Source organism: Pristiophorus japonicus, chromosome 5 (assembly GCF_044704955.1).
Source record: "Pristiophorus japonicus isolate sPriJap1 chromosome 5, sPriJap1.hap1, whole genome shotgun sequence".
Taxonomy (NCBI): domain Eukaryota; kingdom Metazoa; phylum Chordata; class Chondrichthyes; family Pristiophoridae; genus Pristiophorus; species Pristiophorus japonicus.
In genome coordinates, this window is record NC_091981.1 from 6,988,882 (window position 1) to 7,001,519 (window position 12,638).

Below are 12,638 nucleotides of genomic sequence, written 5' to 3' on the forward strand. Positions count from 1 at the left end.
ATCCGAAAGACAGCACCTCTGACAGCCAGGTGCTCCCTCAGTACAGCCCCTCCGACTGTGCGGCACTTCCTCAGTAATGTCTCTCCGACAGTGCGGCACTCTCTCAGTACAGCCCCTCCGACTGTGCGGCACTCCCTCAGTACTGCCCCTCCGACACTGCTGCATTCCCTCAGTACTGCCCCTCCGACTGTGCGGCACTTCTTCAGTAATGTCTCTCCGACTGTGCGGCACTCCCTCAGTACTGCCCCTCCGACACTGCTGCATTCCCTCAGTACTGCCCCTCCGACAGTGCGGCACTCCCTCAGCATTGCCCCTCCGAAAGTGCAGCGCTTCCTCAGTACTGCCTCTCCGACAGTGCAGCGCTCCCTCAGTACTGCCCCTCCGATAGTGCAGCACTTCCTCAGTACTGCCTCTCCAACAGTGCAGCGCTCCCTCAGTACTGCCCCTCCGACAGTGCAGCACTTCCTCAGTACTGCCTCTCCGACAGTGCAGCGCTTCCTCGGTACTGCCCCTCCGACAGTGCGGCGCTCCCTCAACACTGCCCCTGTGACAGTGCAGCGGTCCCGCGGCACTGCCCCTCCGGCAGTGTGGCACTCCCTCGACACTGCACTGGCAGTGTCAGCCTAGGATTGGTTGATGCTCAAGTCTCTGGAGTGGGACTTGAACCCGCAACCTTGAGGAATGAGAGGCCAGAGAGAGCCAGTGTGCTGACACTGAACCAGGGGACCTGTCAATCAAAGTGTGAACAATGCCCGGGCTCGTGCCAGCTGGCAGCGGGGGGGCGGGGCCAGGCTGGCTGGCTGGTGGCGCGCGCGTTGCACGCTGCGGACTGTAGTCCCCTCCGCCGGAGAATGCAGCAGCGGGGCGGCATGGGGGACTACAACTCCCAGCGTGCCACGCGCCCGGCGGCTGCCTATATGTAGCTGGGCTCTGGACAAGCAGCAGGCAGAGTTGTCGGGCTGGCAATGGAATAGGGGTAAGCGACAGGGGGGCTGGGCTGGGCTGGGCTGGGGTGGGGGTTGCATTTGGATGCTGCAAGCAAGAATAGCCACGGCGACCTAATTTGCAGAGAGAGGAAGGAGGCGAGGAAGAAAATAGGATCTGAAGAAGAATTAAGCAAGTATATAAAAAGGGAGAGAGAGACTGCGGAGGGGCAAGCCATTCATTTATTGCAGCACTGCTGTCGGACAGAGAATCAGAGACAATTTGTAGCATTGCTGCTTGCAAGCACTCCCAAAATACAGAGGCTGCTTGCTAGTGTCACAGGCTCAGAGATTGTTGAAGGTATTTCTGGGCTTTTGTTTCTGTTTGCAATATTTGACCCTGTTTTGTGTGTGTGTGTGTGTGTGTGTGTTTGCATGCATGATTGTGTCCAGATGCAAGTAACTGCAAGGAAGGGGAGCTGTCCCCAATTGTGGCTCTGTCACTACTTGCCAACGAATGCAGTGAGTCGCTCCAATATTCACCGGCCGGGAGCAATGCTCGGGGGGTTGGCAAGGGTGAATGTTGCATTAAATTGCGTTCTTTGCAAAGAGGGTGAGGTCGCCCCCAATTATTTCTAGCAATATTAACAACAGTCATATCTTTGAATCTTAATGCAAGACGGTAGGCTGGAGTTTGGGGTAGGTGGTGGTGGTGCGGGGTCTCTGGCCAGTTGAATCGGGAATGCCATCCTCTCCAGCTGGGAAGATGCGAAAAGGTCACCCAGCGTCAAATGCTGGGAGGATAGCCCAGGCGCGATGGGCTGAATGGCCTCCCTGTGCGCTGTCGGATACTGCGAGTAGTGTCAGATTGCCTGGAGGGCAGGAGGAGGAAGAGGGGTAAATAATGCAACCATTCACCAAATATAAAAAACTGGGACAGTACATGCGTGGTGCGTTTGTGAGAGACGGTGTAATGAATGCACCTTATCGCGTTGTGCAGTTTGAGTGAAGCCACAAATAGTTGCAAATTGGCTGAAATAACATTTCGTCCAGGCTAGCGTGGAAGGTCATGGAGTAGTTGGGAGGAATCAAAGCGGGTTTGCAATGTTTCTCAGCACGATAGCAGCACAGCCTTCACATGCCTAATCTTGTTGCCCTTGTGTTTTTTTCAAAAAAATTCTATAAATATTTGGTTAAGTTTTTTTTTAAAGCAACTCACTCGACCGCACAGAGATGAACCAAAAACTGTTTATTGTTTGTGCGTGACTGCAAAGATGAAGGTGTGTGTGTGTGCTTAATGCAAGAGTCCCCCGGAGCAGCCAGGCAGACTACCCTCATATTTGCCCCTTGACCCTTTACTCAGAGGTTTACTTGTGGAAATATTCCCTTATTGTTTTTCTCTATGTTATAATTGGAGAGCCTCTTTGTATTTGCACCTCGCCTCTGACAGCAGAGTTTGGAAGGAGTGTTTGTACAGAGTATGACCACAGGCACAAAGGCGTAGGGTTTGTTGGTACAGTATTGTATTTGTTTTCATTAATTTCCATTTCTTTTTTGAAAGAAGGAATTTTCCTACAGATACCGAACTGCCTTCCCCCCGGGGTAAAATTAAATTGTCACGTTCAGACCAGTGTAAATATTTCTGTGATATATATCTATATATATTAAAAGCAGAAGGTTTTTGTACAATGGACAAAGGCGGTACATTGTGGAGGTACAGTTCAGTATGTAGCTCCCACAGTGTAACAGTGAGGGCAAAAGGCATCCCCTCACTACAAATAAAGTAGTTCATGTTAAACATATGCATTTTTGTCCCTTTTTGTTAAAGAAATGGATTCCTTCTTTCGGTTGCAAAACATAACCAGTGGTAAATCACATTTTCAGGTTTAAAAAGAAAGACTTGCATTTCTATAGCGCCTTTCATGACCACCGGACGTCCCAAAGCGCTTTACAGCCAATGACGTACTTTTTGGAGTGTAGTCACTGTTGTAATGTGGGAAATGCAGCAGCCAATTTGCGCACAGCAAGCTCCCACAAACAGCAATGTGATAAGGACCAGATAATCTATTTTTGTTATGTTGATTGAGGGAAAAATATTGGCCCCAGGACACTGGGGATAGCTCCCCTGCTCTTCTTCGAAATAATGGCCGTGGGAATTTTACGTTCACTTGCGAGAGCAGACAGGACCTCGGTTTAAAGTCTCATCCGAGAGACGGCCCCTCCGACAATACGGTGCTCCCTCAGTACTGCCCCTCTGACAGTGCGGCGGCTCCATCAGTACTGCCGCTCCGACAGTGCGGTGTCCCTCAATACTGCCCCTCCGACAGTGCGGCACTCCTTCAGTACTGCCCCTCTGACAGTGCAGTGCTCCCACAGTACTGCCCCTCCGACAGTGCGGCGTTCCCTCAGTACTGCCCCTCCGACAGTGCGGCACTCCCTCAGTACTGCCCCTCCGACAGTGCGGCGCTCCCTCAGTACTGCCCCTCTGATAGTGCGGCGCTCCCTCAGTACTGCCCCTCTGACAGTGCGGCGCTCCCTCAGTACTGCCCCTCTGACAGTGCAGCACTCCCTCAGCACTGCACTGGGAATGTCAGCCTAGATTTTATGTGCTCAAGTTCCTGGAGTGGGACTTGAACCCACAACCTTCTGACTCAGAGGTGAGGATGCTGCCCACTGAGCTATGACTGACCTCAAAGATAATTTGCTGTAAGGGGAATGTGTGATTTTATAACCGCTGCTTACTCTGTCTCAAACATTTCATCAGCAGGTTTCTGATGTCCCCTCCCTTCCAAACACATCCTGGGTATCGCCTTTTCAGTATAAGAAACTTGGAAGACACAAAACAATCTCTCAGGGAGGGGGAGGTGGTGGGGGGGAGATTGAGATACCAGCAACCTGGAACGTCCTGAGTAACATATCTGAAATCTTTAAACTTTCAGCAACATGGGAATATTTTGACAGCAATTTTCTTGTCAACACACAACCAGATTAGGATCTATCGAAATATGTTTTTTTGGCTCCAGCGGTCAAATGGAAAATGGGTGATTTGGTCAAGTAGGAACAATGGCTTTGGATAGGTCAGCTGCTCCTCACAGCAGAATTAAAAGACTTGCATTTATATAGCGCCTTTCATGACCAATAGACATCTCAAAACGCTTTACATCCAATGAAGTACTTTTGGAGTGTAGTCACTGTTGTAATGTGGGAGACGCGGAAGCCAACCTGCGCACAGCAAGCTCCCACTAGCAGCACTGTGATAATGACCAGATAATCTTTTTTTTAATGTTAATGGAGGGATAAATATTGACCCCAGGAATAACTCCCAGGCTCTTCTTCGAAATAGTGCCATGGGATCTTTACTTGCACCTGAGGATTAATGTCTCATCTGAAAGACGGCACCTCCAACAGTGCAACACTTCCTCAATTTTCCCCTCCAACAGTGCAGCACTCCCTCAGTACTGTCCCTCCGACTACTGTTAACTACTGTTAATCCTCCCAATCTTCCAGAATTTCTGTCACTATGAGAATATAGACATAGGTTCTGTGCTTTCAATCTTGATTCTCAAATATGCCCAGTAAATATATTGAAATTATGTAATTAATGTCAGCCTAACCAGGACTTGAACCCACAACTTGCTCGCTCAGAGGGGAGTGTGCTGCCCACTGCGCCACAGCTGACACTGTTGGGAGGGTTCCTCTTCGAACATGCGACCTGCTGGTTAAACAAATAGTGATGGGAGCGTGTTGATGGATTGCATGAATTAATCGGCTCAGTGGGCAGCACCCTCGCCTCTGAGTCAGAAAGTTCTGGGTTCAAATCCCACTCCAGAGACTTAAGCACAAAAATCTAGGGCTTACACTCCCAGTACAGTGCTGAGGGAGTGCAACACTGTCAGAGGGGCAGTACTGAGGGAGTGCTGCACTGTCGGAGAGACAGTACTGAGGGAGCGCTGCACTGTTGGAGGGGCAGTGCTGAGGAAGCGCTGCACTGTCGGAGGGGCAGTACTGATGGAGCGCTGCACTGTCGGAGGGGCAGTACTGAGGGAATGCTGCACTGTCGGAGGTGCTGTCTTTAGGATGAAATGTAAAACCGAAGCCCCATTTTGAAGAAGAGCGGGGGAGTCATCTCCGGTGTCCTGGCCAATATTTATCCCTCAATCAACATAACAAAAAAAACAGATTATCTGGTCATTATCACATTGCTGCTTGTGGGAGCTTCCTGTGCGCAAATTGACTGCTGCGTTTCCCTACATGACAGTACGTTTCAGAAAGCACTTCGACGCTCTGAGGATGCAAAAGGCAGTGTCAGTGTCTTCATATCCCTGGCACGTCAATAAAACTTGTGACTCTAATCTCGGTTGTAAAACTGCAAACAAGCTATAGGTTGGAGATAAATAGTAAATGGGTTTGGCTCCCAACAGTGGGCGGCTCCAACTGTGATTCTGTTTGCCTGGCACAGATTGAGTGACCAGAAACCTGAGTTGTCCTGAGTAACATATCTGAAATCTTTAAATATTCCTTCAGCAACAAGAGACTATTTTGACAGCAATTTTTTGATGGGAATGTACTTAATCTCCACATTGCCTTTCAAGAAAATGTTTGAAACGCCTCGATTTTTAAAACTCTCGTCCTTGTTTTCAAATCCCTCCATGGCCTCGCCCCTCCCTATCTCTGTAATCTCCTTCACTTTATCAGGGAAACTTTGAGGGTGTCCTTGAAACGTTTCCTCTGCCCACCTGGGGCTCGCTTGCCGTGTAGGAGTTCCGAGTAGAGCACTTGTTTTGGGAGTCTCGTGTCGGGCATGCGGACAATGTGGCCCGCCCAGCGGAGCTGGTCGAGTGAGGTTAGTGCTTCGATGCTGGGGATGTTGGCCTGATCGAGAACACCTGGGAATCCCTGGCTCAGAACCACCCTCGGTGGAGGAAGAGCATCCGGGAGGGCGCTGAGCACCTCGAGTCTCGTCGCCGAGAGCATGCAGAAACCAAGTGCAGGCAGCGGAAGGAGCGTGCGGCAAACCAGACTCCCCACCCACCCTTTCCTCCAACCACTGTCTGTCCCACCTGTGACAGAGACTGTAATTCCCGTATTGGGCTGTTCGGCCACCTGAGAACTCATTTTTAGAGTGGAAGCAAGTCTTCCTCGATTCCGAGGGACTGCCTATGATGATGATGAATCTCCTTCAGCTCCACAACCCCCCCGAGATGTCTGCGCTCCTCTAATTCTGCCCTCTTGAGCATCCCTGATTATAATCGCTCCACCATCGGTGGCCGTGCCTTCTGTTGCCTGGGCCCAAAGCTCTGGAACTCCCTCCCTAAACCTCTCCGCCTCTCTACCTCTCTTTCCTCCTTCAAGACGCTCCTTAAAACCTACCTCTTTGACCAAGCTCTGCCCTAATAGCTCCTTATGTGGCTCGGCGTCAAATTTTATTTGATAATATGCTGAGAAGCACCTTGGGACATTTTACTATGTTAAAGGCGCTATATAAATACAAGTTGTCGTGTTTGAAACTATTGAAATACTTTACCTCTGGAGCAGGAAACCTGGAAGTCCACTTTGCGCTGACAGCTGACCTTTTACTCACAGAGAGAGGAGACGGAAATATTGCCAATACTTTATTCCTGTCGGAGCAGGCGGGAGCGGGCAGTCTTGCTTGCCAGCCCTCCGGGAGCCGGCTGGTTCGAGAGAGATACGCGGAAAGTTGGGGGCGGGCTGACTCTCCGCTTGTTTTTAGTTCTGGCCCGTTGGCAAGCCAGGCCAGGCGTAAACGTTTCTTTAAAAATCACAGAACTCTGCGGCATAGGAGGAGGCCATTCGGCCCGTCGTGTCCGCGCTGGTGCCGCCCCGACTTGGCACGTCTGAGAAAGGCAACGGGCAGGGTGGGAAGCAGCGGGTGCAGGCTGGCATCCTGCCACCTTGAGGCACAGCATCGAACAGCTGCGCTGTGCCAGCCTGCTCGCTCGGCTTGGCTAATGTAGTCGTTAATCTGCATTCAAAGGCACGGAGGTATTTTCCATGTTTAATGGCCTGGTTGCCAGTGATCCGTTTGCTTAAACTCTCTGATGCACATGACACACGTTCTGTGAAAGGATGAGCTGAGTTTCTGGCGCAGTACCTCGCGTAACTGAACACCGATAAGTACACGATTGTTCCCGCGTCTCGGGCCAACTACTTCCTTTAGGGAAAAATATCGGAACTAGTTTAGCGTACAATGTGGTGCAAGTGTTTGTCATCCCCTGAGATGTCTGCGCTCCTCTAATTCTGCCCTCTGGTACATCCCTGATTATAATCGCTCTACCATTGGTGGCCGTGTCTTCAGCTGCCTGGGCCCCAAGCTCTGGAACACCCTCCCTAAACCTCTCCGCCTCTCTTTCCTCTTTTAAGACGCTCCGTAAAACCCACCTCTTTGACCAAGCATTTGGTCACCTGCCCCAATCGCTCGGCCCGGTGTCAAATTTGTTGTCTGATAAACGCTCCTTGGGACATTTCATTGTGTAGAAGGTGCTATATGAATAAAAGTTGTTGTTATTGTTGAAGGCGCTATATAAATACAAGTTGTTGTTGTTGTTTATCTGATAATCGCCCCTGTGAAACGCCGTGGGATGTTTTACTCCGTTAAAGGTGCTATATAGATGCAAGTTGTTGTTGTGAGTGGGACAGCTCCTATCCACCAATAATACCAGCATGCAATCACTTTGTCAATGATCACATTGACTTCAAATATTACCTTTTTTTTAATGGCTTTTCTTTTTGCAGGTAATGAAAGAAATCAGCTGGGTGTCTGGTGGATGTGACAGCACGCTGCGTAACCCGCTCCCTCCTGAAGGAGTGCCTGAAGACTAGGAACACTTAAACCAGCGAATGAGAGTTTCTGAAGAAGGGAGTTGGGAAATATGAGCGTGCATTTCTCAGAAAACCCAGATCGCTCTTTAAACTAAAAAGGCATTTGTCGGTATAAAGGTTCCCATGGCCACTGGTAATTATTCCATCGTTCACCACCCTATCTAGACTCATCTTTTGTTTCCTAACTTGCGCCATTAGCATCTCAATTCGGCCCATCATCCCTTTTGTCTTTCAAATCTCTCCTGCCTTCCTCATCATCGTAGACGGTCCCTCGTATCGAGGATGACTTGCTTCCACGCCGAAAAGGGATGAGTTCACAGATGTTTCAATGAAGGACCTAATATTTCAGGTCTCAAACTACATCCTGAAGGGTGGAAGATGCCTGTGCGTGGATTTTTTTAACGTGGGGTGACCGTTGCACACCAGCCACCACACGGGCTTGACAGAGCGAGGTCTTGGTCCAGTGGCAAGGGTTAACCAGGACGACTGGAGACCAGCTCTGCTGCACGGACCTAGTGCGCGCACATATCGCACAGTGTGGGCTGGTCCGTACTGCCCCTGGGCCCTCGCCTCTCCTGGGCCCCGATCACAGACCTTTCCTTTTGTTCTTTCCTCCCCTCCCCCTTTCACTGCCTCTGCACTTCCGTAAGAATGTTACATTTTGAACTTTTGCCAGTTCTGATCAAGGGTCAGAGACCCGAAATGCTAACTCTGTTTGTTACATTTTGCTAGTTCTGACCAAGGGTCAGAGACCCAAAACATTAACTCTGTTACATTTTGCTAGTTCTGACCAAGGGTCAGAGACCCAAAACATTAACTCTGTTACATTTTGCTAGTTCTGACCAAGGGTCAGAGACCCAAAACATTAACTCTGTTACATTTTGCTAGTTCTGACCAAGGGTCAGAGACCCAAAACATTAACTCTGTTACATTTTGCCAGTTCTGACCAAGAGACCCAAAACGTTAACTCTGTTACATTTTGCCAGTTCTGACCAAGAGTCAGAGACCCAAAACGTTAACTCTGTTTCTCTCCCCACAGACGCTGTCTGAAGCCACTGAGTATCTCTGGGTTTTTTTTATTTTTAACGGCAAAGGAACATGGAGATGGTCTCGCAAGATTCCCAACTGGAGTGCCAGATTTGTTTCAATTACTACAGCCCACGCCGCCGGCCCAAGCAACTGGACTGCAAGCACACGTGCTGCTCCGTCTGCCTTCAGCAAATGCGGAGCGGTCAGAAGGAGCTGCTGTGCCCCTGGTGCCGGTGCGTGACCAGGCTCTCCCCCGGCCTGTCGGTCTCCCAGCTGCCCGACGACCCCGACATCCTCGCCGCGGTCAGCTTGCCGCACGCCTCCGACCACACCCCGGTCTTCATCCGCCTGCCGAGCAGTGGCTGCTATATGGTGCCGCTGACGGTGGCCAAGGAGGGCACCCTGCTGCCGGGAAACCAGCGCAAGACTCTCACTGCCGTGCTGATTCCCGGGGACCATCACCATCAGCATCAGCAGCGGCAGCAGCAGCAGCATCCAGCGCACCAGATGCAGAGCGGACCGCGGGAGGGCGAGGACGAGGAGGAAGGCAGGGACGGGGTCAAGACCTCCACCTGCTCGGGCGTTTGCACGGTGCTGCTTGTGGCCTGTGTCCTCCTCTTCCTGCTTGGCATCGTCCTGCACAACATGTCCTGCATCTCCAAGCGATTCACCGCCATCTCCTGTGGCTGAAGGAAGCGGCCATTCCCACAACCGATGGGCGTTTTCCAACATTTACCGATGCGAGAGACACCCCCTCAACCCTCCCTCCTTGGACTGTGGCTGAACTGGAAAACCCGGAGCGTTTCGTCTCTCAAAAAAGCCGAGGGTTTCAGAGCAATGCTGGGGAAGTTGCACAAAACTGCAAGAATGATTCATTTGGGGGAAGCGATCGATGCCCCAAGAGGTGTAATTTGTTCGATCAGTGAAAACAGTACTTTGTGCTGGATTTTGATGGGGGATTTTTCTTTGCACCTGAAGTCAGGCGATATGCAAAAAAACGAATGGAAAGCAATTTCTAAACTGTTATTAACTCCCTTGTGATGGGCGGTGCAATAAAACTATTCACAGTGTAGCTTGAATCCATCTGTTGTAGGTGTTAATAGGCTTCATCGAATACAACAACTTCAACTTATACTTATATGGCACCTTTAAGGTAGTGAAACGTACCAAGGCGCTTCCAATAAACTGGAAACCTCGACAACCCTGTCAGAACTGAGGCTTTATCTCCACGACCTGTCGCAGTCTCCTGCAGACCTAAAAAGCTCATATTTTTCTCAGCCGCGTCTGGAATGGGAGCAACAAATTTAGACAAGTATACAGGTGCAGCCACATTAAGAAACCGAAAAAAAAACCCAGCCATTTTATTTGAGGCTGAATTGCATCGATTGGAATATTTTGGATTTTTTTCACAAACTGTCGGAAATTGATCTCGATCTGGTTTGTTTCCCCCAATTTTGCTTTTAGATTTGTGTATACGAGCGTAGAAGTTTTCAAATAAAACCACAGTGACATATAATCATAAGGAGCGTAAAATAATTGAAACACTTTCGGGTGAGTTGTGAACTGCGCGCAGATGTTGACGATAATGAGGTTTGCAGTTGAAACATTTTTTTGACAGTGTGAAACCGACCTGTAATAGTAGATTGTTTTAATTCCCTGTTCGCGATCTGTTAATTCATCTATTTAGAAGGCATATTTGATATGTCCAATTTGACATCATTTTAGGTAGAGGTGGCTCTCAAATGAATAGTTAACTTGGTGGCAAAGTCATTTAGCATTTTAGACTATCAAGCACACGAGGTGACGAAAGCTGATTTTATGTATCAGGCTGCTTGGGGGATTTGTAGCATTCTGCCAGATTTATCGAAATCTTTTGAGTGCGTAAGATTTTTAATTCGAAAAACAAATGTTAATTCATTCACTGTTCAAGATGCAATTTGGTGTCCTGCTGTGCAGTCCTGGATGTTGCTGTAATGTAAGGTCACAGGTTTGTAGAGCTGTTGAGTTGGGATTGGCTTAGCCAGTCACATGATGTTCACAAGACTCAATAAAACCCCAGCCAGTTAGGTTCGGGGGAATCCACGATGAGCTGTGCAGTTGCGAGCCTGGTGGATGAACTGGTAATGTGTAGTGTGATTGTTAAACCTTTTGCTAATAAACCAACTAGTTCTTAATAGCAAATGTGTTGCTATGAATTCTTTAGCCACGAACCCACGAAGCAAATACATTACAGTCGGAAAAAGGGCTGAATGGCATCGTTGGACGTTTGCAAAGTGGCCATGGACTCTGGCATTGTAATAATGCCGATCCACTTAATGCGGGGAGTGAAGGCTGATCTGTTATGACTTAAGACGACATTGGCAGAAAAATGAAATGGCCAATTATGAATGGAGCTAAGCTGAGACTGTTGAGAACGTCTTGTCTGACTCTGTTCAGATTTACAGGGGCAAAGTACAGTTGCTTTCACTTAGGTTTTGTCACCTTCCCAGACAGGAAATTTAAAAATCTCACTGTCCAAAATTTTACACTGTTCCTCCGGTTCTGTAGATAGAGTTGAGTCGGCTTTTGGGGAAAAAGTGCTGAAATATTCCTGGAAACCCTTTATAACCAATTGCCAGGTTATATTTGTGGTGCCGTTGTTTGTTCCATTTATCTGGATATTTTCATGTACAGTTTTTAAGCGTGACCCTCAATGGGCAACTGGACATCAGGCTTCTCTCGGGCCTACAGCGGTTCAGTGAATACGAGTGGCAACATAACTTCTCTTTCCTCTCCTTGCAACACAAACAGAATTCGGTCAATAGACCGGAGACGGGCCTCGGTTAATAACCCCCGTAACCACTGCCACCTGTACGTGTTACACACAAGAATTAGGAGCGGGAGTCGGTCATTCGGCCTCTTGAACCTGCTCCGCCAGTCAATGAGATCACGGCTGATCTGATCTTGGCCTCAACTCCACTTTCCCCGCCCGCTCCCCATAACCCTTGACCCCTTGTTAAACGGTTTTAATGCTTTTTCACGGGGTTATTTGTTCTTACAGACATGTCTTTGTGGCCGGGCGAGCTGGGATATCGGGACTGCCAGTTTGTGCACAGTGCCTGTGGTAACCTGCCAAACAGCTGGGTTTGCAAGCGATGGCGATGCTGCTGTTTATAGTTGCTGACTGTCATGTAGTCTCTGTGCTAGCTCCAGCCGTAACATAAAAGAAATGCATGAAGCTGCAATAGGATTACTTCTTCTCACTGACCTATTTTTATGAAGCAGTGATCTAAACCTGCCTATTCTTTGTATCAGTGTTCATTTTAGTTTAATGATGATTGTAAAGGAACGCATTGATATAGTTTAAAATGGACCACTGTACTGTGATTCCGGTTGTATTGATAACATTGCTCAACAGTTTATAATAAACTTCAATAAACGTTACCCAAGTTGTTTATTAAAGCTACACATGCTTCATAGAAACATAGAAAATAGGAGCAGGAGTAGGCCATTCGGCCCTTCGAGCCTGCACCGCCATTCAATATGATCATGTCTGATCCTCTATCTCCACACCATATTCCCGCTTTTTCCCCATACCCCTTGATGCCTTTTGTGTCTAGAAATCTATCTATCTCCCTCTTAAATATATTCAGTGACTCGGCCTCCACAGCCTTCTGGGGTAGAGAATTCCACAGGTTCACCACCCTCTGAGTGAAAACATTTCTCCTCATCTCGGTCCTAAATTTCCGACCCGGTATCCTGAGACTGTGACCCCTTGTTCTAGACTTCCCAGCCCCGGGGAAACATCCTCCCCGCATCCAGTCTGTCCAACCCAGTCAGAATTTTATACGTTTCAATGAGATCCCC

General features: G+C 48.9%; 1 protein-coding gene across 2 annotated transcripts; it reads left to right on the forward strand.

Moving 5' to 3' along the window:
- The first annotated feature begins 954 nt into the window (after positions 1–954).
- rnf152 (ring finger protein 152) lies at positions 955–12,215 on the forward strand. 2 transcript variants are annotated; one of them, XM_070880354.1, is made up of 3 exons: positions 955–976; positions 7,677–7,896; positions 8,803–12,215. In XM_070880354.1, the coding sequence occupies exon 3, from the start codon at positions 8,862–8,864 to the stop codon at positions 9,480–9,482; it is 621 nt and encodes a 206-aa protein (XP_070736455.1). In that variant the 5' UTR covers positions 955–976; positions 7,677–7,896; positions 8,803–8,861; the 3' UTR covers positions 9,483–12,215. The 2 variants fall into 2 exon arrangements, with proteins under 2 accessions (XP_070736455.1, XP_070736454.1); XM_070880353.1 differs by lacking the exon at positions 955–976 and adding an exon at positions 1,025–1,284.
- Positions 12,216–12,638: the final 423 nt, after the last annotated feature.

What these genes read in the sequence shown, in the direction of transcription:
- rnf152 (XM_070880354.1), top strand. Translation starts at nt 8,862, where the DNA reads ATGGAGATGGTCTCGCAAGATTCCCAACTGGAGTGCCAGATTTGTTTC.